This window comes from Heterodontus francisci, chromosome 44 (genome assembly GCF_036365525.1).
Source record: "Heterodontus francisci isolate sHetFra1 chromosome 44, sHetFra1.hap1, whole genome shotgun sequence".
Lineage (NCBI taxonomy): Eukaryota > Metazoa > Chordata > Chondrichthyes > Heterodontiformes > Heterodontidae > Heterodontus > Heterodontus francisci.
Genome location: NC_090414.1, coordinates 13,953,436 through 13,974,801, shown reverse-complemented (window position 1 = coordinate 13,974,801; position 21,366 = coordinate 13,953,436). Strand labels below are relative to the sequence as shown.

At 45.1% G+C, this 21,366-nt stretch overlaps 2 protein-coding genes across 6 annotated transcripts in view; one reads left to right on the top strand and one right to left on the bottom strand.

The window, feature by feature from the left end:
• The window catches only part of LOC137355917 (pyruvate carboxylase, mitochondrial-like), a 1,077,083-nt gene that overhangs the window by 460,329 nt on the left and 595,388 nt on the right, over window positions 1-21,366 (bottom strand). The window lies entirely within an intron of this gene.
• lrfn4a (leucine rich repeat and fibronectin type III domain containing 4a) overlaps window positions 4,683-21,366 on the top strand; it is a 39,359-nt gene continuing 22,675 nt past the window's right edge. Inside the window, exons 1-2 of the mRNA XM_068021727.1 lie at window positions 4,683-5,572; window positions 15,279-16,708. Of these exons, the coding sequence (XP_067877828.1) occupies window positions 15,327-16,708 (1,382 nt within the window). The 5' untranslated portion in view covers window positions 4,683-5,572; window positions 15,279-15,326. The remainder of the gene's footprint in view (window positions 5,573-15,278; window positions 16,709-21,366) is intronic.

Sequence of the window (21,366 nt, the reverse complement as noted above, 5' to 3'; positions counted from 1 at the left end):
AGAGATTTGGGGTCATGTAACTCAAAAACAATCGGGTCAGAAGTGTTACCCACTATCAGAGGGTAAAGTGTTACCCACCAACGGAGGGGTAAAGTGCAATGCGCTATCAGAGTTACAACGCCTTCATCGCAATTTTTACTATAAAAATAATTTGATATAAAATGGGTATCAAGGGATATGGATCTAAGGCAGCTAAGTGGAGCGAAGAATCAGATCAGCCATGATCAAACTGAATAGCGCAGCAGACTCGAGGGCTGAATGGCCTCCTCTTGTTCCTATGTAAAACTCTGTTCCCCTCCTCTTCTAGATCTCCTGTCTAGCTCTTCAGCTTTGAAGACCACTTTTTCCAAGGCCTCCAGGTGGGGCATTGAGCCTGCCGAACCAGCTTTCAGAAAGGGCGAGAGAAACCAGCAACACAAACCAACGTTAATAGAGAAAAAAACAAGTGAGGATTGCTTTCTTCTCGGCAAACTCGGGCATCCTTTAAGACTTCCCCTTTAATCAGGAGTCCTTAAACTACTCTCTGAATTCTTTTTTCCATGAGTAGTAAAGTTTAAGAGGCTGAAGGTTCATTTCACTTGTGTAAAATGTTGCATGGTTGCTCTGGGAAGGGGCCTGGGGCTTGTTAATAACTGGGAATGTAATATGAAATTCTGATGAGCCTCCCAGCTACCCACACCAGCCATAATTATCCAGATGTTGTCTTGAATGAGAGATGACTATGTTTAAGACCACTTCCCCACCCGCAGGCCCCTTCGCCCCCTCCACCGCCCAATGGCAAGACTTCTGTTTTGAGCCAGTCTTCTTTCCGACAGGTTACAAAAGAATTCAGAAACATCTCGGCACGCGAAGGCCAAACGGTAATTCAGAGAATTGTTGCAGCACAGAAGGAGGCCGTTCGGTGCATCAAGTCTGTGCCGGCTCTCTGAAAGAACAGCTTACATGGTGCCACTCCCTGGACTTCTCCCCGTACCCCTGCATAGTCTTTCTTTTCAGATAACAGTCCAATTCCCCCATGAACGCCGAGGCAGTTGATTCAAGACCCTAAACACCCGCTGTGTGAAAAGGCTATCCCGCATGTCACTATTGCTGCTTTGTCCAATTACTCTTGTTCTCAGTCCCTCCACCAATGGGAACAGTTTTGCCCTATCTACTCTGTCCAGCCCCCTCATGATTCTGAATGACTCTATCAAATCTCCTCTGACAGGATGATGTAGAGGGGGCAGCTGCCACCTCCCCATCAACGGTGTCCAGCACCATTTTTAAAGGGCTTCAAGCCCTTCATGAGAGATTTGAATCTTTAAAGGGAAATTACCTTATAAATTTTTAAATTATGAATCAAAAGCAGGAAGCCCTTTCCCAACCTCCCCCCCCACCCCCCTACAATGGTTCTTTTATATGCCAATCTGACAGACATTAATTTTATTCCCACCCTGAACTTTCCCCCCAACCTCGTCACTTTTGCCCTTCATCCCCTTCCCTCCATCCCCACAGCCAATAAACAACGCTTTCCCTGCTCCCCCAACCTCCCGCCCTGATAATTTTAGTCCTTCCCCCTCCCCACCAGTTTCTTGCCTTGGAAATCCGTATGGAGTTCCGAAGGTGCGCGAGCTGTGATTGGCGGCCGTAAAATCGGTGTGGGACGGCCGTCGGCAGCAGGTAAGTTCATTTGCGTTTTAAGTAAACCCATTTCCATATTTTGATGAAGGCCCCGCTGCTTGCCGCACCGAGGCCTCGCAGCCGCCGCGAATATCTGGCGGGGCCTTCTCGGCGCCGTGGGTCGTGGTGGGTCGCTCGTGCAAGCATCTTATGGTCCTCCCCGCCATGATCCATGATGCCAAGGGGCTGGTAAATCCAGCTCTTTATGTCTCTCCCCATTCATCCTACCAAAATGAATCACTTCACACTTCTCTGCATTAAACTTCATCTGCCACTTGTCCACCCATTCCACCAACCTGTCTATGTCCTTTTGAAGTTCTACACTATCATCCTCGCAGTTTACAATGTTCCCAAGTTTTGTATGATCTGCAAATTTTGAAATTGTACCCTGTACACCAAGGTCTAGGTCATTAACATATATCAGGAACAGCAAGGGTCCAAACACCGATCCACTATCAACCTTCCTCCAGTCCAAAAAACATCTATTAACCACTACTCTCTGTTTCCTGTCACTCAGCCAATATTGTATGCGTATTGCTACTGTCTCTTTTATTCCATGAGCGATAACTTTGCTCACAAGTCTGTTTTGTGGCACTGTATCAAATGCTTTTTGGAAGTCCATGTACACCACATCAACAGCATTATCCATTATCCATGCTGGCTTTCCTTAATTATCGCGTATTTGCCCAAGTGACTATTAATTTTGTCCTGAATTATCATTTGTAGAAACTTTCCTACCACCGAGGTTAAACTGATTGGCCTGTAGTTGCTGGACTTACCTTTACACCCTTTTTTGAACAAGGGTGTAACATTTGCGATTCTCTAGTCCTCTGGCATCACCCCTGAATCTAAGGAAGACTGGAAAATTATGGCCAATGCCTCCGCAATTTCCACTCTCACTTCTCTCAGTATCTTTGGATGCGTCTCATCCTGTCCTGGTGCCTTATCAACTTTAAGTATAGCTAGCCTATCCAATACCTCCACCTTATCAATTTTAGACCCTTCAAGTGTCTGAATGACTTCCTCTTTCAACATGACACAGCATCTTCTTCCTTGGTAAAGACAGATGCAAAGTATTCATTTAATACCTCAGCTATTCCCCCTGCCTCCATGTGTAAATACCCTTTGTGGTTCCTAATCGGCCCCATTCCTCATTTCACCACCCTTTTACTACTTATATGCCCATTGAAGACTTTTGGATTGCCTTTCATATTAGCTGCCAGTCTCTTTTCATACTCTCTCTTTGCTTCTCTTATTTGCTTTTCATTTCCCCTCTGCTCTTTCTATATTCCGCCTGGTTCTCAGTTGTGTTACCCACCTGACATCTTAATCTCTGTCTCTTTCATCCTCCAGGGAGCTCTGCATTTGTTTGCCTTACCTTCCCCCTTCGTGGGAATTTACCTTGACTTTGCCCGAACTATCTCCTCTTTAAAGGCAGCCCATTATTCAGTTACCATTTTGCCTGCCAACCTTTGATTCCAATTTACCTGGGTCAGATCCATTCTTACTTTATTGAAGTTGGCTTTCCCCTAGTTCATTAGTCTTACTCTGGATTGTTCCTTGTCCTTTTCCATAGCTAACCTAAACTTTATGATACAATGATCTCTGTCCCCTAAATGTTCCCCTACAATTGATGCTAGATCAATTGTATATTCTAAATCTGAGACTGATTTCTGTTACCCAAAGGTATTGAGCGACATGGAGCAAAGATGGGTTTAGTTTAGAGATACAGCACTGAAACAGGCCCTTCGGCCCACCGAGTCTGTGCCGACCATCAACCACCCATTTATACTAATCCTACACTAATCCCATATTCCTACCACATCCCCACCTGTCCCTATATTTCCCTATCACCTACCTATACTAGGGGCAATTTATAATGGCCAATTTACCTACCAACCTGCAAGTCTTTTGGCTTGTGGGAGGAAACTGGAGCACCCAGAGGAAACCCACACAGACACAGGGAGAACTTGCAAACTCCACACAGGCAGTACCCAGAATTGAACCCGGGTCGCTGGAGCTGTGAGGCTGCAGTGCTAACCACTGCGCCACTGTGCCGCCCAGTTTATGGAGTTAGGTCGTAGATCAACCATGCTCTCACTGAATGTCAGAACAGACTTGAGGGGCTAAATGGCCTCCTCCTCTTCTGATGATTGTGGGGAATCACTGAGCTTCAACCTCTGAGAAATGGTACAACTGCAGCTAGATAGGAACAGGGGAGGTCACTCAGCTCCTCAAGCTTGTTCTACCATCCAATTAGATCACAACTGATCTGCATCTTAACTCCATCCTTGGAGTTAAGCCTTGGTTCCAAAACACTTAATACCCTTGCTTACAAAAATCTATCCATTCAGCTTTCAAAATTTCAATTGACCCTCAGCCTCAAGAGCCTTGTGGGAGAGAGTTCCCGATTTCCACCCCACTTTGTGCGAAGAAGTGCTTCCTGACATCACCCCTGAACGGTCTGGCTCTCATTTTAAGGTTCTGCCCCCTTGGCCTGGACTCCCCCCCACCACCTCCCCCCACTCCGCCCCAACCAGAGGAAACAGTTTCTTTCTAACTCTATCAAATCCTTTAATCATCTTACACACCTCAATTAGATCGCCCCTTAATTTTCTATACTTGAGGGAATATAAGTCAAGTCTATATAACCTGCCCTCATAATTTAACACCAGTGCCAATGACATCAGACCTCTGGCACGAGTGAGCCTCTCAACCTAAAGGCCACGGCCAGGTATCACTGAATGATGCAGCAGAGAGGGAGGCCATTCGACCCATCATGCCTGTGCTGGCTCTTGGAAAGAGCTATTAAATTTCCCCATAGCCCTGCAAATTGTTCCTTTTCAAGAATTTATCCAATTTACTGAATCCTGTCAACTTCTTACAGGGGAATTGTTCTGTAACTCTGGCTCCACTGGCTCTCTCACCTCACTTCCCCCTCAACAAGGAGAAAAGAACTACTCTTGTTTGTGAGCTTTCATTCTTGCGGGTTGCATGTGTAACAGCAGCAGGATTACATGGGTGTTAATCTGCTGACAACAAGGGAAGCAGGGCAGAGGAAGCACAAGAATAAACTGAATGACTGAGATTTGAAGAATGAAAGGCCGGTCGGTTCCTCGGACCGAACGTTCCCAGAGTCACGGTGCGGAGGCACGGAGAGTGAGACAGGAGGAGGAACCTGTGACTGCAGAGCTCTGGTGTGCCGAGGGGGAATGTGATCTGTCTGTGCCATCAACAGTGCTGTGCAAGTTCTCTTTATATTGAGGTAGCTGGGCTAGACTGAGAGAAAGAGAGACAGAAAGAGAGAGAGACAGAGAGAAAGATAGAAATAGGGAGAAAGAGAGAGATAGAAAGGGAGAGACAGTGAGAGGTGGAGAGAGACAGAGAGGCAGTGAGAGACAGCCAGACAGAGAGAGATAGAGAGAGAGATATAGAGATAGAGGGAGAGAGGTAGAGTGAGAGGGTGGGGGAGAGAGACAGAGGGAGAGGGAAAGAAACAGAGACAGAGGCACAGAGAGACAGACAGCCAGAAAGAGAGAGCAACAGAGAGATAGAGATAGAGAGAGAGCGAGAGAGAAACAGACAGAAAGAAATCTTAAGCACCAGTATCGGAGAATTCGAAGGCAATGAGCAGGTTCCTTTGGAGTCTGTTTCTGCTTTTTTCAGCCACCGGCAGATATAAATGAATCTCTGGAGTCTGACTATTAAACAGCTCGTGTTGAGCTGAGCTGCATTCTAGGGATCTGCTGGAAAGAGGGGGCAAAAAAAACACAACACACCTCGCATCGCTCCAGAAGCAGCCGAAGATGTACTACAAGGTTCCGGCACAGAGGAATGCAGGACAGACGGTGGCTGGGAGCTTGGAAGTCAGATGCTCGCCGTTACAGGGCTGAATGCCTCTCCAAAAAAAAAGGTAAACTTAAAGAAAAGAAGCACAGAGAAATAAAACAATAAAGAACAAGTGTTTTCCAGTGTAATGTTCAGCACAGGGCAATAGATTGACAAACAGGATAATGTCTCTATGCGGTGTCATTAACATGTGAAGGTCATTGCAAAAAGGACAGGATTTACTATGAAATTGGCGTTTATTTTTGTACACGGAGTGTGTGTGTTCGTGGTCGTGGATGTGTTTGTGCAGAGGTTTTAACCCTTGCACTACCGCCTACTAGCCAGACTCACTCGCATACATTTCCGTTTGCTCTGTGCCACCAGATAACACCGTACTTAAAGAGAAGGCACGCTGAAGATTGCCCCTGCTGATGTGGGTTGGTCTATATCCTCTAGTCTTAGGAATATGATAACTACTTAGATCAATTTGTTTAACCATGTTTAAATAAACCAGGTCACTGCTGCATGCCAGTCTCCCAAAGCCCCGAGACTTGGGGCTGTATTAATAAAAATACATTTGCTGCACCACGGTTTTAGTAATGGCAAGTGATTTATTGGCAGGATTTTCATGCTAATGTGTAAAACGGTTCACAGTACAATCATGCTTTTGTTACAGCGTCTCACAAATATTAAATGGTCCATACACTCAGCTTTCACAATTCTCCTCTCAACACTCGCACTTGATGTTTCATTTCCATACCTCCACACGGGGCAAGTAACCTCATCAGTATGGCTATCCATTGTTCCCTTTCAGGGGCAAAATAAGCAAATAAATTAGCAGAACATCCCCCTCCCCGTCCCAAAGTCTTTTACAGAATTACATTCTGCAATAATCCAATTGTTCTCAGCAGGCCAGGAGATTGTTTATTAAATGTTGTACTGGTGACACCCCTTTGCCAGAAGGAAATGAGAAAACAATTAGCATAGATTCAACGCACACTTGATGGCCATTTTTGCTTAACCCTTTAAATACTTGCTCCAAAGCAACATGTACATCTCAGGGAGAGTGCCAACGGCAGGGATAATGACGTGTACCCATAAGATGCACCCACAATACTAAATGTATCCATAATGTCCAACCCACAATGCCAACATGTATACATAATATAGATGTCCACAATACCACATGTACGCCATATACATATTCACAAGGACACTCTTTGTCACTCTCAATGATGACTGGTGCATTGCTCTCCAGATTCTGCATTCTGTCACCATAAAGATATCAACCAACAGGAGCCCTTCCTGTCCCATGTCACCAAACATCTACAGCTAATCCATTTCCTCATGGAACAAAGCACTGCCTCGTTGGGTTGCCATTCCAAACCTGATCATTAATAATGTTCGGCGAAGATAAAACCCAGTTCTGTAAGACCAACGGGTAATATAGTAACGGAGCAATTCCTGTCTAAAAAAACACTAGGAAATGCTGTGGCACATTACTGAGGCATCTCCCTGGTCAATCCTTGCACTAAGGAGAGTCAATGCAGTTCACTGCCAGCTGTCAATTCAAAAGATACACATGTACAAATGATATATAATAAAAGCTGGGGATTGAGGTTATAAAGCCTCGTTCAACAAGCCTCGACATGATATAACAACATAAAAAATAGGAGCGGGAGTAGCCAAATAGCTCCTCAAACCTGCTCCGCCATTTGATACAATCATGCCTGAACTCCTACATCAACTCCACTTTTCTGCCCGATTCCCCCTAACCCTTGATTCCCTTAGTGCTCATGAGTTTATCGATCTCAGAATTGAATTTACTCAACGATGGAGCAGTCACAGCCCTCCGGGCGTAGAGAATTCCAAAGATTCACAACCCTCCGAGTGAAGAAATTTCCCCTCACCTCTGTACTAAATGGCTGACCTTTATCCTGAAACTATGACTCTGCGTTTGAGATTCTCCAGCCGGGGGAAACAGCCTCTCATTATCTACCCTGTTAAGCCCTGTAAGAACTTTATACCACAGCTCTCAATGGGTTAAACCAATTGCCATGAGAGTGGATGGTTAAGGGCGGCAATTTAAAAACCTCCTCATCCTCAAGTGGTTTACTCATTTCTAGAACAATGTCCTGAACTGCTTGTACGGCCTTGGTGCACTGAAGTGATGTTAAATTAATGCAAATTGGCATAGTTCACACTTATTTGCAGAGGAAACATCTGAAGGTCAAAATAGATTCTGACAAGGCCTGTAAAGAAATTCCATTTAAACCAGTTTCATTCATGAAATTACGAAGCAAATCCAACAGCAGAAATTGCCATGCTCCGACAGGGAACAGGAGCAATTAAGAGGGAGAGACAGATTTCAAGCTTCAAACGAAACAGATGTTCATACACTGAACACAAGCGATTTTGTGATTCCCTAAACTAAAACTTGCCAATGCCTTGCGAAGAACATAATTTCTCGCAATTTCAGGACTAACTTTATATCGAGCTATTTAATATAATTAGCATTTTAGATCTCTGCACACTTCCTGTCAACTTTTCCTATCTTAAATCATATGGCCACATTTATAATGGCAACTATCTATGCAAAATGGGTACACGTAATTACACCATACCCCTGGCAGAGGCGCACCAATGCACCGCTAGCAGGAGGGTGCAATTACAGCGTGACCAGTTTACATAGGGAGCTTCCATTCTAAATGTTGCCAGGAGAGACTGGAGACGCGTGGACTGTTCTCCTTAGGGCAGAGATTTAATAGAGGTGTTCAAAATCACAAGGGGTTTTGATTGAGTAAATAGGGAGAAACTGTTTCCACTGGCAGAAGGGCCAGTTACCAGAGGACAAGATTTACAGTAATTGGCAAAATATCCGGAGGGGAGATGATTTTTTTTTTGTAGGTGAGTTGCTGTGATCTGGAAAGGGCAGTGGAAGCAGATTCAATAGTAACTTTCAAAAGGGGAATTGGATAAATACTTGAATGAGTAAATTTTCAGGACGATGGGGAAAGAGAAGGGCGGAGTGGGACAGCAGGGGTTGCAATAAAGAAATAAGAAATTTACAAATGGATATGGATAGGTTAGGTGAATGGGACAAAATTTGGCAGGTGGAGTTTAATGTGGATAAGTGTGAGGTTATCCATTTTGGTCGGAAGAATAGAAAGGCAAATTATCTAAATGGAGAGAAACTTCAGAGTGCTTCGGTGCAGAGGGATTTGGGTGTCCTCGTGCATGAATCGCAGAAAACTAGAATGCAGGTGCAGCAGGTAATAAGGAAGGCAAATGGAATTTTGGTATTTATTGCTAAAGGAATAGAGTATAAAAGTAGGGAAGTGTTGCTGCAACTGTACAAGGCATTAGTGAGACCGCACCTGGAGTATTGTGTACAGTTTTGGTCCCCTTACTTGAGGAGGGATGTAGTTGCATTGGAGGCAGTTCAGAGGAAGTTCACTGGGTTGATTCCAGAGATGGGGGGCTTGTCTTATGAAGAGAGATTGAGCAGTTTAAGCCTTTACTCTCTAGAGTTTAGAAGAATGAGAGGAGATCTAATTGAGGTATATAAGATGATTAAGGGGATTGACAAAGTAGACCTAGAGACGGTTTCCTCTTGTGGCACAATCTAGAATGAGAGGTCATAGTTTTAGGATAAGGGGTAGCAGATTTAAAACAGAGATGAGGAGAAATTACTTCTCTCAAAGGGTCGTGAGTCTGTGGAATTCACGACCCCAGAGTGCGGTGGATGCCGCGACATTGGGTAAATTTAAGGAGGAGATAGACAGATTTTTAATTAGTAATGAGTTGAAGGGTTATGGAGAACGGTCAGGAAAGTGGAGTTGAGGCCAAGATGAGATCAGCCATGATCGTATTGAATGGCGGAGCAGACTCGAGGGGCTGAATTGCCTACTCCTGCTCCTAGTTCTTATGTTCTTATAGCATACCAAGATTTGTGGCATCAAAGGAGGTTAGGCTATGACTCCTCTAAGTTCTTCTAAGCCATAATAGAGGAGAGAAATTTCTGCACCTTCTGTAGTGTGTCCCAGTCAGGGTCGGCAGAGGCCTGGGAACATGGAACAGGAGGAGGCCATTCAGCCCCTCGAGCCTGTACTGCCATTCACTTAGAGCATGGCTGATCTGTATCTCAACTCCATCTACCCTTATTGGTTCTATAGCCCTTAACACCTCATTTAACAAAAATCTATCAGCCTCAGTTTTGAAATGTTCAACTGATCCCCAGCATCAATTGCCTTTTTTGGGGGGAGAAAGTTCCAGATTTCCACTCCCCTTTCTGTGAGGAATTGCTTCCTGACATCACCCCTGAATGGCCTGGCTCTAATTTTAAAGACTGTGCCCCCTTGTTCTGGACTCCCCCCGCCCCCACCAGAGGAAATAGTTTCTTTCTATCCACCCTACTGAATCTATTAATCATTTTAAACCATTCGATTAGATCACCCTTAGTCCTCCATACTCAAGGGAATACAACCCGTCCTTGTAATTTAACCTTCCTTGTCCCATTCCTTTTAGCTGGGAACAGTTCAGTTTCTGCGGATGCTGGGCAGATTATAATGGGGAACATTAAAGAGCAGGAAATCCCCAAAACAAACAAGTTTTTAAACTGGTATAATCTATAAAATCAAACAATAGATTTATAGAATAAATTGTTCACATCTATCATCTTATCCCAGCATCAGTGGAAAATCTGTCAGCCTATCTGTGTGCTTCTTGTAAAAGGGCTAATGTTTCAAGATAAATGCAGAAGTTAATATTTAATATAGGACACTGCAAACAAAGTCAGCTGCATTATATTTTCTCTCTCATCCTCTGAGCCCTGCATTGCATTACAGCAGCTCCTTCAGTATATTAAAGTGACACAATTTGCTTGATAATTGTGGTGCCCCAATTTGTTCCTGCTTCTCAACAGTTTGTGTCTAATCAGCCTCCCATTCAAAGTGCCAGTGCTGCCCGTAATAGAGGTCTCTGCACGATTCAGATTGGAAGCCTCCTCGCACACAAATGCAGATCGACGCTGCAGACTGCAAGCAATGCACAGCGATGAGCTCTGCTGCTGGGCAGGCTGGTCTTCCTTGCATATCAAGGCTAACCAGAAAATCAGCCTCACAACTCCTTTAGAACAAATACAGTCTTTTTTTTTCCAAAAGTTTTTTTTTTGTGTTCTTCATCTATCATCCCCAGGGTCACTCAGCCAGTTATCATGCAAAAATCCAGTGAGAGTCAGAAGGTTATTCTGCCGAGTGGAGCATTATAGTTTCGTTATAGTCTGAGTTCAAATCCAGACTGGAGCACTTTCCAGGAGTGTGGAAGAAGCAGGGATACTGAATAGTGAGCAGGACCGGCAATCCTTAGCTGCAATTCCCCCTTCCTCACCCAAGGAACATTAAGGTGCTGACTGGAATCAACACAGACCAAGGACATGCTGGTCAATGTGTGTCAGCACCTTTCATAACCTCAGGATGTCCCAAAGTGCTTGACAGCCAATCAAATACTTTTCCAACTGCAGTCGCTGTTGTAATGTGGCTGCCAATTTGCACACAGCAAGATCCCACAGTAGCAATGCGATAATCTGCATCAGTGATGTTGGTTGAGGGATAAACATTGGCTCAGACACCAAGGAGAACTCCCATGCTCTTCTCTCAATAGGGCCATGTTATCTTTTACATCCACCTGAAAGGGTTGGCAAGGCCTCAGCTTATCGTCTCGCCTGAAAGCTGGCACCTCCGACAGTTCAGTGCTCCCTCAGTACTGCCCCTCCTCAGAACTGCTCCTCTGGCAGTGCAGCACTGCCTCAGTACTGCCGCTCCAACAATGCAGTGCTCCCTCAGTACTGGCAAGAGGAGTGTTGGCCTGGATTAGGGGCTCAAGGCCAGAATTTTTCGGCCCCCCACAGGAGCAAGCTGGTGGCAGGGGGGGGCCGTAAAATTGCGTAGGAGAAAGGGGGTGCCGTTCCCGTCCCGGCTGCAATCTTGTGTGGGGCGGAGGCAACGAGAAGTGGCCCTTTTGATCGTGCATCCTATGCCCCACTGAGGGCCCCCCCACCCTACCCACAAGGCCCAAGCTGTACAACACTCCCCACCCCTCCTAACTGACCCCTTTGCCTTGCCATGGTCCAGCCGATTGTCTCTAAAAAATTACCTTCTTTCCAGGTCTGTCGTTCCTCTTGCTGCCGTTGGCTGGGTGCAGTCCCAGCAGTGACCACTGCTTCTGGTGGCACTACTGGGACTGAGAGCAGCTGGCCCACTGATTGGTCAGCAGCTCCATTAGGCGGGGCTTCCACCTCTCTAGGAATGAAGGGGCTGGGGAATGAAAAGTCCCAGCGTGGCTCCCCAGGCCCGGCAGAGGCGGGCTCACCCCTGACTTTTTGGCCGATGTGTGGTGCCTCCGACATAACAAAATTCTAGCCCAAGACTCTGGAGTGGGGCTTGAACCCATAACCTTCTGACTCTGAGGTAAGAGAGATACCGACTGTGCCATAGGTGATATAACGTAAACAAGCCATTGAGTGAACCCTACTCACTATTTCTGGACACAATAGAAGAGGATTTGGATTGAGGTGGCAATGGGGAGTTGTGTAATTGTTTGGAGGATAGGCAGAGGTAGAGTCATGTAGTTCCTGCTTCCTGGCATGGGTTGAGTCTAGGTAGGACCTGTGCCCTTTCCCATCTACACAAAAGGACATACTGGGGTGTAGATACATGCTGGTGATTAATCAAAACAGGTGAGAGCGAATCGGCTGCCTATTTCACACCACCCAAATCTTGTTCCATTGATGTCAACTGCATGGAAAATAAAATTAGGCAGGGTGTAAAACAGACTCCAATGCACACTCGCCGTTTTGTGACCAATTTACACCCCGTTTGTGCCCAACACGGCTAGAAATTTAGGCTATTAGTTCGATTGGGAGACAAAACTTTGTTGACGGGAATAAACAGACAGAGATCAGATTGAAGAACTGGCCTCTATGCAAATGATCTGGTTGTTAAGCAACTGCATTGAAACATTTAAAAGCAAATCGAATTACACAGCATTTACATCAGAGCAACAGGACATTTGTCTCAAGTGGTCCTTTTCATCTCACCCTATAAGCATATCCTTCTATTCCTTTCTCCCTCATGTGTTTATCCAGCTTCCCATTAAATGTATCTATACTATCGACCTCAACTACTACCAGTGGTAGCGAGTTCCACATTCTCACCATTCCATGGAGAAAGTAGATTCTCCTGAATTCCATATTGGATTGATGAGTGACTATTTTATATTTATGGCCCCCTCGTTATAGGTTTCCCAAAAAAAATTGCAGGGAAAAAGGGTATGGTAGAAAAGACCAGACAGCTTTATCCTGGGCAAAGTGGTAAATCTAGCTGTAGAATCACTGCCTGGAACCTCCTCTCGTGCTTACAATCCTCCGAGATCTCTGCGCTCCTCCAAGTCCAGCCTTTTACACATTCCTTGACTTCAATCGCTACACTATTGGTGGCCGTGCCTTCAGCTGCCTGAGCCCTGAGCTCTGGAATTCCCTCCCTAAACCTCTCTGCCTCTCTCTCTCCTCCTTTAAGACGTTTCTTATAACCTACCTCTTTGACCAAGCCTTTCGCCAACTGTGTGTGGCTCGGTGTCAATTTTTGGTTGATAATCGTTCCTGTGAGGAGTATTGGGACATTTTACTACATTCAAGGCACTAAATAAATGCAAGTTATTGTTGTTGCCTGCAGAGCCACTAATTTACTTACTGGTCTGGGGAACTCCCCATCCCTCTGCCAATTCCATTTCAAAACTAAATATTTTCAAATGTAGGTAAAAAGGACAATGTACAAAGTGAAGCCATCAAAGAGGTGCCACAAGGTACAGATCTTACAACTGAAATAAGCGTGTGATCCAATTGTTACGACCGAGGCAGGAGGAGTACACTCTTTATTCTAGTCCCACTTCTCCACAGGTCACAACATATATTTAAATTTTCCCACTTACCGATACGGTCAATCATTCCCAGAATAAAACACACCAACAGGCTTTTTTTGATAAACAACAAAATTATCAGTTTATTATAAAACAAGTCTTCACCAGTAATGAAGCAAAGATAAACACACAGATTGAAATATTACAGTTCCCTTTGTACCTTAGCCCTTTACGCACGCACGCACACACCGATTAACCAGAAAAATAAAAGGGATTTTTGTTTAGAGCTCTGTTACAGACAAAAAAAACCCACTTGGGCTGAATACTTGTTTATTCCTGAAGAAACAGCAGATGAGATATGTTGTGTCCCAAAACTGGCATACAGTCTGGTCTCAGAGTACACATAGATAGGTCACTGGGATCTTTTAGAACAGTTCTTTTCAGGTGGCATTGAGAATTAACTTAGCAGGCTTTTAGAGAGGTGCTGGAAAGCTGAGCTGGGTCGTGGTCTTCTCTTCTTCCTTGGGAATTCTCTTCTCTCCTTGGAAGTTCTCTCCCTTTTTAGACAGTTCAACCCTAACTCAAAACAATTCAAATGTGAAACCAACAACAGGAGGTCAACCTTTTGACCTCCATCAAACTTGACCTGTCACTTCTTTTAAAAAATTCTCCAGGTGTCCAAAGTTCTCTGTTGTTTAATGAGCTGGAAGTCATGTGTTTTCCCAGAAAGACTTGTTATTGTTGCTGGAAGTCAGGTAGTTTCCCTGAAAGGCTTGTTGTTGTTGCTGGAAGTCAGGTAGTTTCCTGGAAAGGCTTGTTTTCCTCACAAGATCTCTTAGTGCCCCTTGTAAAAAACATTTCCAGGGACTGTTTTTCAAAGTCAAGTGGCCTTTACATGACCCCCTTTGAAAACCCTGAAGTTTAACGTTTCTTCAATCTTTCAAAAATAATTCCTCAAAAAATATATTTAAGAAAACAGAGGCACTTTTATAACACAATGAAATTACTTACTGTCACTCAATCACTGGAATCGGTAAAAAAGCACGAGTCTTACACACCTGCTCCAGTCAAATAATAGTTCTGAGCAATACTGGAGTGGTCATGACTGAGGACCTCAGTTGCGAAAGGGACTATTGGCTCTCCTAATATAAGTGATCTGTCAATGTGACTGTTATTAGACTGTTTCACAGTTTATTTTACATTAATAGCAGATCCAAGAATTACTCATCAGATGAAAGAATGACCCGATTAAAAAAAATTTAAATATTACATCTAAAACAACTTCTCATTCTGATGGCCCAGCTGGGTTCAACAACTGGCTCCGTGGTGACCTGTAGACTACAGTTGTACAAGAACGCACAATGAATTCACTACCATCTGGAATGCACTGGCTGAAAGGACAGTGAAAGCAGATTCAATAGCGACTTTCAAAAGAACAAAACTGCCATGGGGAAAGAGCAAGGGGAGTGGGACTAATTGGATGGTTCTTTCAAAGAGCCAGCACAGGCATGATGGGCTGAATGGCCTCCTTCTGTGCAGTAAGATTCGAAGCTATACTACTATAGCAGTTCTGAAACACAGTGCAGGACGCAAACTACTCCACACCGACCCTCGTAACAACAACAAGCATTTATATAGTGCCTTTAACGCAATAAAATGTCCCAAGGTGCATCACTGGAGCATAATCAAATAAAATTCGACACTGAGCTACTTGAGGAAATATTAGGGCTGTTGACCAAAATCTTGGTCACAGAGGTAGGTTTTAAGGAGCATCTTAAAGGAGGAGAGACTACTGCATTCTGGGACATTCATTGCTCTGGATCAGCCTGTTGGAGACTGCTTGCATATACCTAAATGTATTACTTTCTTCCACACAGATCTAACTTGGGTGATCGTTGCCTGCAGATCTCTCTAACAGATCTACAATGGAAAGGGTCCTCATTGGGTTCCTGTTCGTAGGAAGCATAGCAGTTTTTTCCGAGGCCTGTCCATTCCACTGCACCTGCCAAAACCTCTCTGAATCACTCAGCACACTTTGTGCCAACAAGGGGCTCCTGTTCATCCCAATAAACATTGACCGCAGGACAGTGGAGCTAAGGCTGGCCGACAATTATATTCGGGTTGTGGAGCAGCAGGACTTCCTCAACATGTCTGGCCTGGTGGACCTCACGTTGTCCAGGAATACAATCAGTTTCATCCAGCCTTTTGCTTTTGCAGACCTGGAGAGCTTGCGATCACTGCATTTGGATAGTAACCGCCTGACTGCAATTCAAGACGACAATTTGAGCGGGATGATTAATCTTCAGCACCTGATCATCAACAACAACCAGCTCATCAGCATTGTAGAAACTGCCTTTGACGATTTTTTGATCACCTTGGAGGACCTCGATCTTTCTTTCAACAATCTGCAGAAGATCCCCTGGGAAGCCATCCAGAATATGGTCAACTTGCACATGCTCAACCTGGACCACAATCTCATTGACTATATCATGGCCGGGACATTTGGAGAACTGTTCAAGCTGGCAAGGTTGGACATGACGTCGAACAGATTGCAGACGTTGCCTCCAGACTCGCTGTTTTCCCGCTCTCAGACTGGAATTATAAGTCCCACCCCTTACACGTCCACCATCATTCTGAACTTTGGAGGGAACCCGCTCCACTGCAACTGTGAGCTGTTATGGCTGCGACGGCTCGTGAGGGAGGACGACATGGAGACTTGTGCGTCGCCCTCCCACCTCGTGGGCAAGTACTTCTGGTACATTCCAGAGGAGGAGTTCATTTGCGAGCCCCCGCTGATAACCCGGCACACTCACAAAATCTGGATCCTCGAGGGTCAGAGGGCGACACTGAAATGCAGGGCGATAGGTGACCCAGAGCCCATCATTCACTGGGTGTCACCGGAGGATAAGATCATATCAAACTCGTCCAGGATGACCTCTTACAAAAATGGGACACTGGACATCCTGGTGACCACGGTGAGAGATGATGGCTCCTACACCTGCTTTGCCACGAACGCAGCTGGAGAGTCAACGGCCCTGGCGGATCTGAAAATCATCCCGCTGCCCCACCGCGGGAACGGCACTGTCCGCGTCCTGCACCAGGACCCAGGCTCCTCGGATATCACCACCTCCACTAAGCCCGTGACCAATGGGACGGATGGCAGACGGGCGCGGGAGAAGACCGTCACGGTGGTCGATGTGACCGCCACAACTGCGCTGGTCCGATGGTCTGCGGCCAAGTCCTTGCACGGCGTGTGGATGTACCAGATCCAGTACAACTCCTCTGTGGATGAGACACTTGTATACAGGTAAGCGCAGCCGCCTCCTGCAGGCATTCAGCTCCTGGTCTCCAAAGCGGAGCTGCTAAGGCCATCAATACTCAGATCAGTTGTGCACAGAGCAGTGCAAAGGCTGGAGCACGTCATCAGGGGCTGATACACTGAGGGACTGAGGCTACATCAGAAACCAACAGCCAAGTCCCAACAGTTATTCTTCTCTCAATCCAGAGATGTATCACATCCTTGGAACCTGTGCCATCCTTGGCGATATCGTCTCAATCTATGTGGAACAGGCTCAAAGGGCTGAATAGCCTATTCCTGTTCCTATAATCTCCCTTGGTGCTATACACAGGAAGATAAGACCAAGTGTAGTCTTCAGATGACGAGGGTTAGAGGGTGTAGGACAGTTGGACTTGGACCCACGGATGGATAATTTAGTCTCCATTTTAAAGTTGTACTATCAGTCCTTAATTTTATATTTCCATTATAAGTTTCTATGTCGACATTTACACATGCGCTACTGCTAGCAGGAGGCTGTAAACACAGCTTGTCAAGTTTGTAAGGTTAATTTCTATACCAAATATGAATTAATGAGCAAAGTTAGCAGAAAGTGCACACAGATGCGAGCTTTGATCCTATTTTACTCTGAGCTGAGCTTACAACCCAATATCCTCTCCATCACCAAGACTGCCTACTTCCATCTCCATAACACCATCCTGCCTCAGCTCATCTCCTGCTGAAACATCATCAATGTATTTGTTACCTCCAGACTTGACTGTCCCAGTGCACTGGTTGACCTCCCACCTTCCACCCTTCAGAAGCTTGAGATCATCCAAAACTCTGCTGTCTGTATCCTAGTGCACAACATGTCCCTTTCACCATCACCCTCCCTGTGCTCGTTGCCCTACACTGGCTCCCGGTCGAGTAATGCCTCGATTTTAAAATGCGCATCCTCATTTTCAGATCCTTCCTCGGCCTCGCCTCTTCCTGATTCTGTAATCTCCCCCAGTTCGACAGATCTCAGCACTACTCCAATTCTGGTCTCCTGCGCATCCCCAATTTCAATCATTGCACCATTGACAGTGTGCCTTCAGTCACCTGGGCCCTAAGCTCTGTAATTCCCTCCATACACCTCTTTGCCTGTCTATCTCTCTCTCTCCTCCTTTAAGACATTCCTTGTTCATCTGCCCCAACATCTCTAAATGTCTCAGTGTCATATTTTCTTTGATAATGCTCCTTTGTAGCGTCTTGGTATTTTTTTTAAATGTTAAAGGTGCTATATAAATACAAGTGAGTCCTAATATGCACAGTTAAGATCGCCAACTCTTGTTGGACATATTCCTGGCGGTTTCATCACATCCTGCCTCCAACCGCTCTCCCTTCCCCCAACATCCAACGACTGGCCGTCTGACATGTCCATCCTTGCGGGGTCCCGCCCTCCCACATGTCCATCCTTGCGGGGCCCCGCCCTCCCACATGTCCATCCTTGCGGGGCCCCGCCCTCCCACATGTCCATCCTTGCGGGGCCCCGCCCTCCCACGGCCAATTAGAAAGTGAGCAGACTCTTTATTAGCCAATTGGATGGCTCTTGACAGTCCGCCAACAACCCTTGAACGACACATCTGATGTTTTTATAACTGATAAACAAAAGTGTTCAAAATAAATCAAGAAAAAAACCCCACAATTTTTAAAATATTCCTATATTTTTCTCCTGGGCCTGCTTGAGGCATCGCCCTGGAGGTTAATTTTTAATTCCTGGAAACTCCAGGACAATCCTGCTGGGTTGGCAAGCCTATGTCAGGAGGCAGAATGCAGTATCATGTGACGCAGTGGCAGACAGGCCTTCTGAAGACTTTAACCGCAATTTACTTTGGCATTGTTTGCAGTTTGTAACGTCACTAATTGTTAATTCGTTGTCCTCAACTCAACTCTGCGTCGAGGACACGGCACACAGTCACACTGTGAGTCAGCAAAAGGAGTCTAAGTACAAAGCATCCTCCAACCCTCATATATATCTGAAACTGTGCTGCATAAATTTTAGACGCAGTTTTTGGTTTCAAAGCTCCGTTTTAGGGTTTGGTTGACAGGTAAAAACGGCTCTGACTTCTTGCCCTTGAAGCTCTCAATCGTTTTCTCTGCACTTGCTGCTGTATACATGGAACACAATTGCCATGGCAACAACCATGACAGCAAAGCTGCAAGTACCATATTTTGTATTTGTTAGCCCCCTCACAACAGTGATTTTTAAAATGTATTATTCATTCTATCAATGTGGGCGTTGCTTGCAAGACAAGCCTAAATTTCGCAATCTTAGCCGTCCTGTTAGTTAAATAACATTGGTGTGGGACTGGAGTCACAGACTGGGTTAGGACAGCAGGTTTCCTTACTTACTAAAGACTGTCTTGCATTTCTATAGTGCCGATAGTGCCTTCATGCCCTCAGCAGGTCCCAAAGCGCTTTAGAGCCAATGAAGTACTGACATAATGTAATGTAGGAAATGGAGCAGCTAATTTGCACACAGCAAGCTCCCACAAACAGCAATGAAATAATGACCAGGTAATCTGTTTTATTGATGTTGGTTCAGGTATAATTCCTGGTTCCTGGGATGAGGGGACTGTCCTATGAGGAGAGGTTGAGTAGACTAGGCCTATATTCCTTAGAGTTTAGAAGAATGAGACGTGATCTCATTGAAACATATAATATTTTTAAGGGGCTGGAGAGGGTATATGCTAGGAGGATGTTTCTCTTGGCTAGTTTATCTAGAACGTGGGGATTACAGTCGCAGGATAGGAGAGCGACCATTTCAACTGAGATGAGGAGAAATTTCTTCACTCAGAGGGTTGTGAATCCGTGGAATTCTCCACCCCAGAGAGCTGTGGATGCTCCATCGTTGAGTATATTCAAGATTGAGAGCGAGAGATTTTTGGATACTCAGGGAATCAAGGGATATGGGGAGAATGTGAGAATGTGGGAAGGTGAAGTTGAAGTAGATCACAGGTAGAGGCACCAACATGTTGCACCACAGACATTTGACAAAATTATTGACTCAGCCACGGACGTGGGGCAATTAATCTGAAGATTAAGTGCATAGCCATTCTAATGCCATCAAAATGCAGTCCGATTTAAAATGCATTCCTCCCTATTTAGTGAGATACCTGGCATTGTTTTTGCTTGCACAAGTAGTCAATGTCTGCCCACACACTTGATGTAGCGATGTGGAGAATCCGGATCGATGTCCATCTGTTAGGAGTAATCTTGATCTCTTTCTCTATCCCTCTCTGTGTCAATCCCTGTCCCCTCTCTGTATCCATCTCTCACTCCTCTCTCTCCCCCTCCCCCCGTCTCTCTTTCGCCCACTCTTTCTCCCTCCCACCGTTGCTGAGAATGGGTACAACAGTTTCTGAACTTCAGACAGATTTGGGGTTTTCCAGCAGGGGTTTTAAAAAAAAAAAAATCGGAACCTGCCGGAAAACCCTGTATCGGTCCAAAGTTCAGATATTGATGCTCCCACTCTCAGCACCTGTCAGCTGTGGAAGTCGGTTGTAATTTTTTTTTTACAGCCAGTCTGGTCGGAAGGAAGAAGCCAATGGGGAATTTCTCGTCCCTGAAATTACCAGTCACGGACCTCAAAAACTTTTACCACAGATACTGGTGTCCGTGTACAGACACGTTGCCGACCCCTGGTAGATCATCAGCCATGATCTTATTGAATGACAGAGCAGGCTCGAAGGGCCAGATTGCCTACTCCTGCCTCTGTGTCTTGTGCTCTCAGAAATATTGGCCAGGAGAACTCCCTGCTCTTCTTTGAAATAATGCCATGGGATTTTTTTTCACATCCATGTCAGAGGGCAAACAGGACCTTAGTTTAACCTTTTACCACCTCAGACAATGGAACACTCCGACAGTACTGCAATGGAGTGCCAGACTGGATTATGAGTTGGAATCTCTGAGGAGATTAGTGAACCAGTTGGGTTTTTACCGCAATCCCTTTTATTTTCAGATGTATGTTTAAAATTGAATCCAAATTCTCAAAACTCCCACAGTGGGATTTGCACTGACATTCTCAGACCTCCTGATTACTAGACCAGTAACTTAACCACTAGACTACTTGCTGCTGGGCTGTTCACAATTACGCCACTGAGGTAATAAGATAAATGTTACAGCATCTTTTATAAGTCATAAAGTAAATTGCAGCATTGTTAAACACATTACAAAGCTCCAATGCTATTTCAGATATTGTATTCCAAGAACTCTGGCCCTTATGTTAATTTTAGGTTTAAATCTTTTCCTGCCTAATCGGAACTGAAGTGTGAAATTTCGTGTATTTAGAAATACGTGCTGATCCCACTCATTCAGCCAAGTCCAAGTCATTACTAATGGGACCAGCATCTGCTTGGATATCTAGTCTGCCGACATCTTTTCACTGTTGAGAGGTTTTTGAATGGTTTAATCAACTCGGTCTTCAACTGGGCGCTGGGATGTGAAAAGTCAGATTCCATTCTTCAAACCAAACTTGATTTGGAAAATACTGCAATAGTTTTCTAAAAGGATATTCAGGAGCTACAGTAATAGGCTTATTACTAAAGTGCCCTTTGATTAAAGGGGAGGGGGAAGTTAGCAGGGGTATTACGGGTATTACTGGGATTATTTCTGGGAGATGTTACTGGAAGGTAATACTGGGGGCAGTT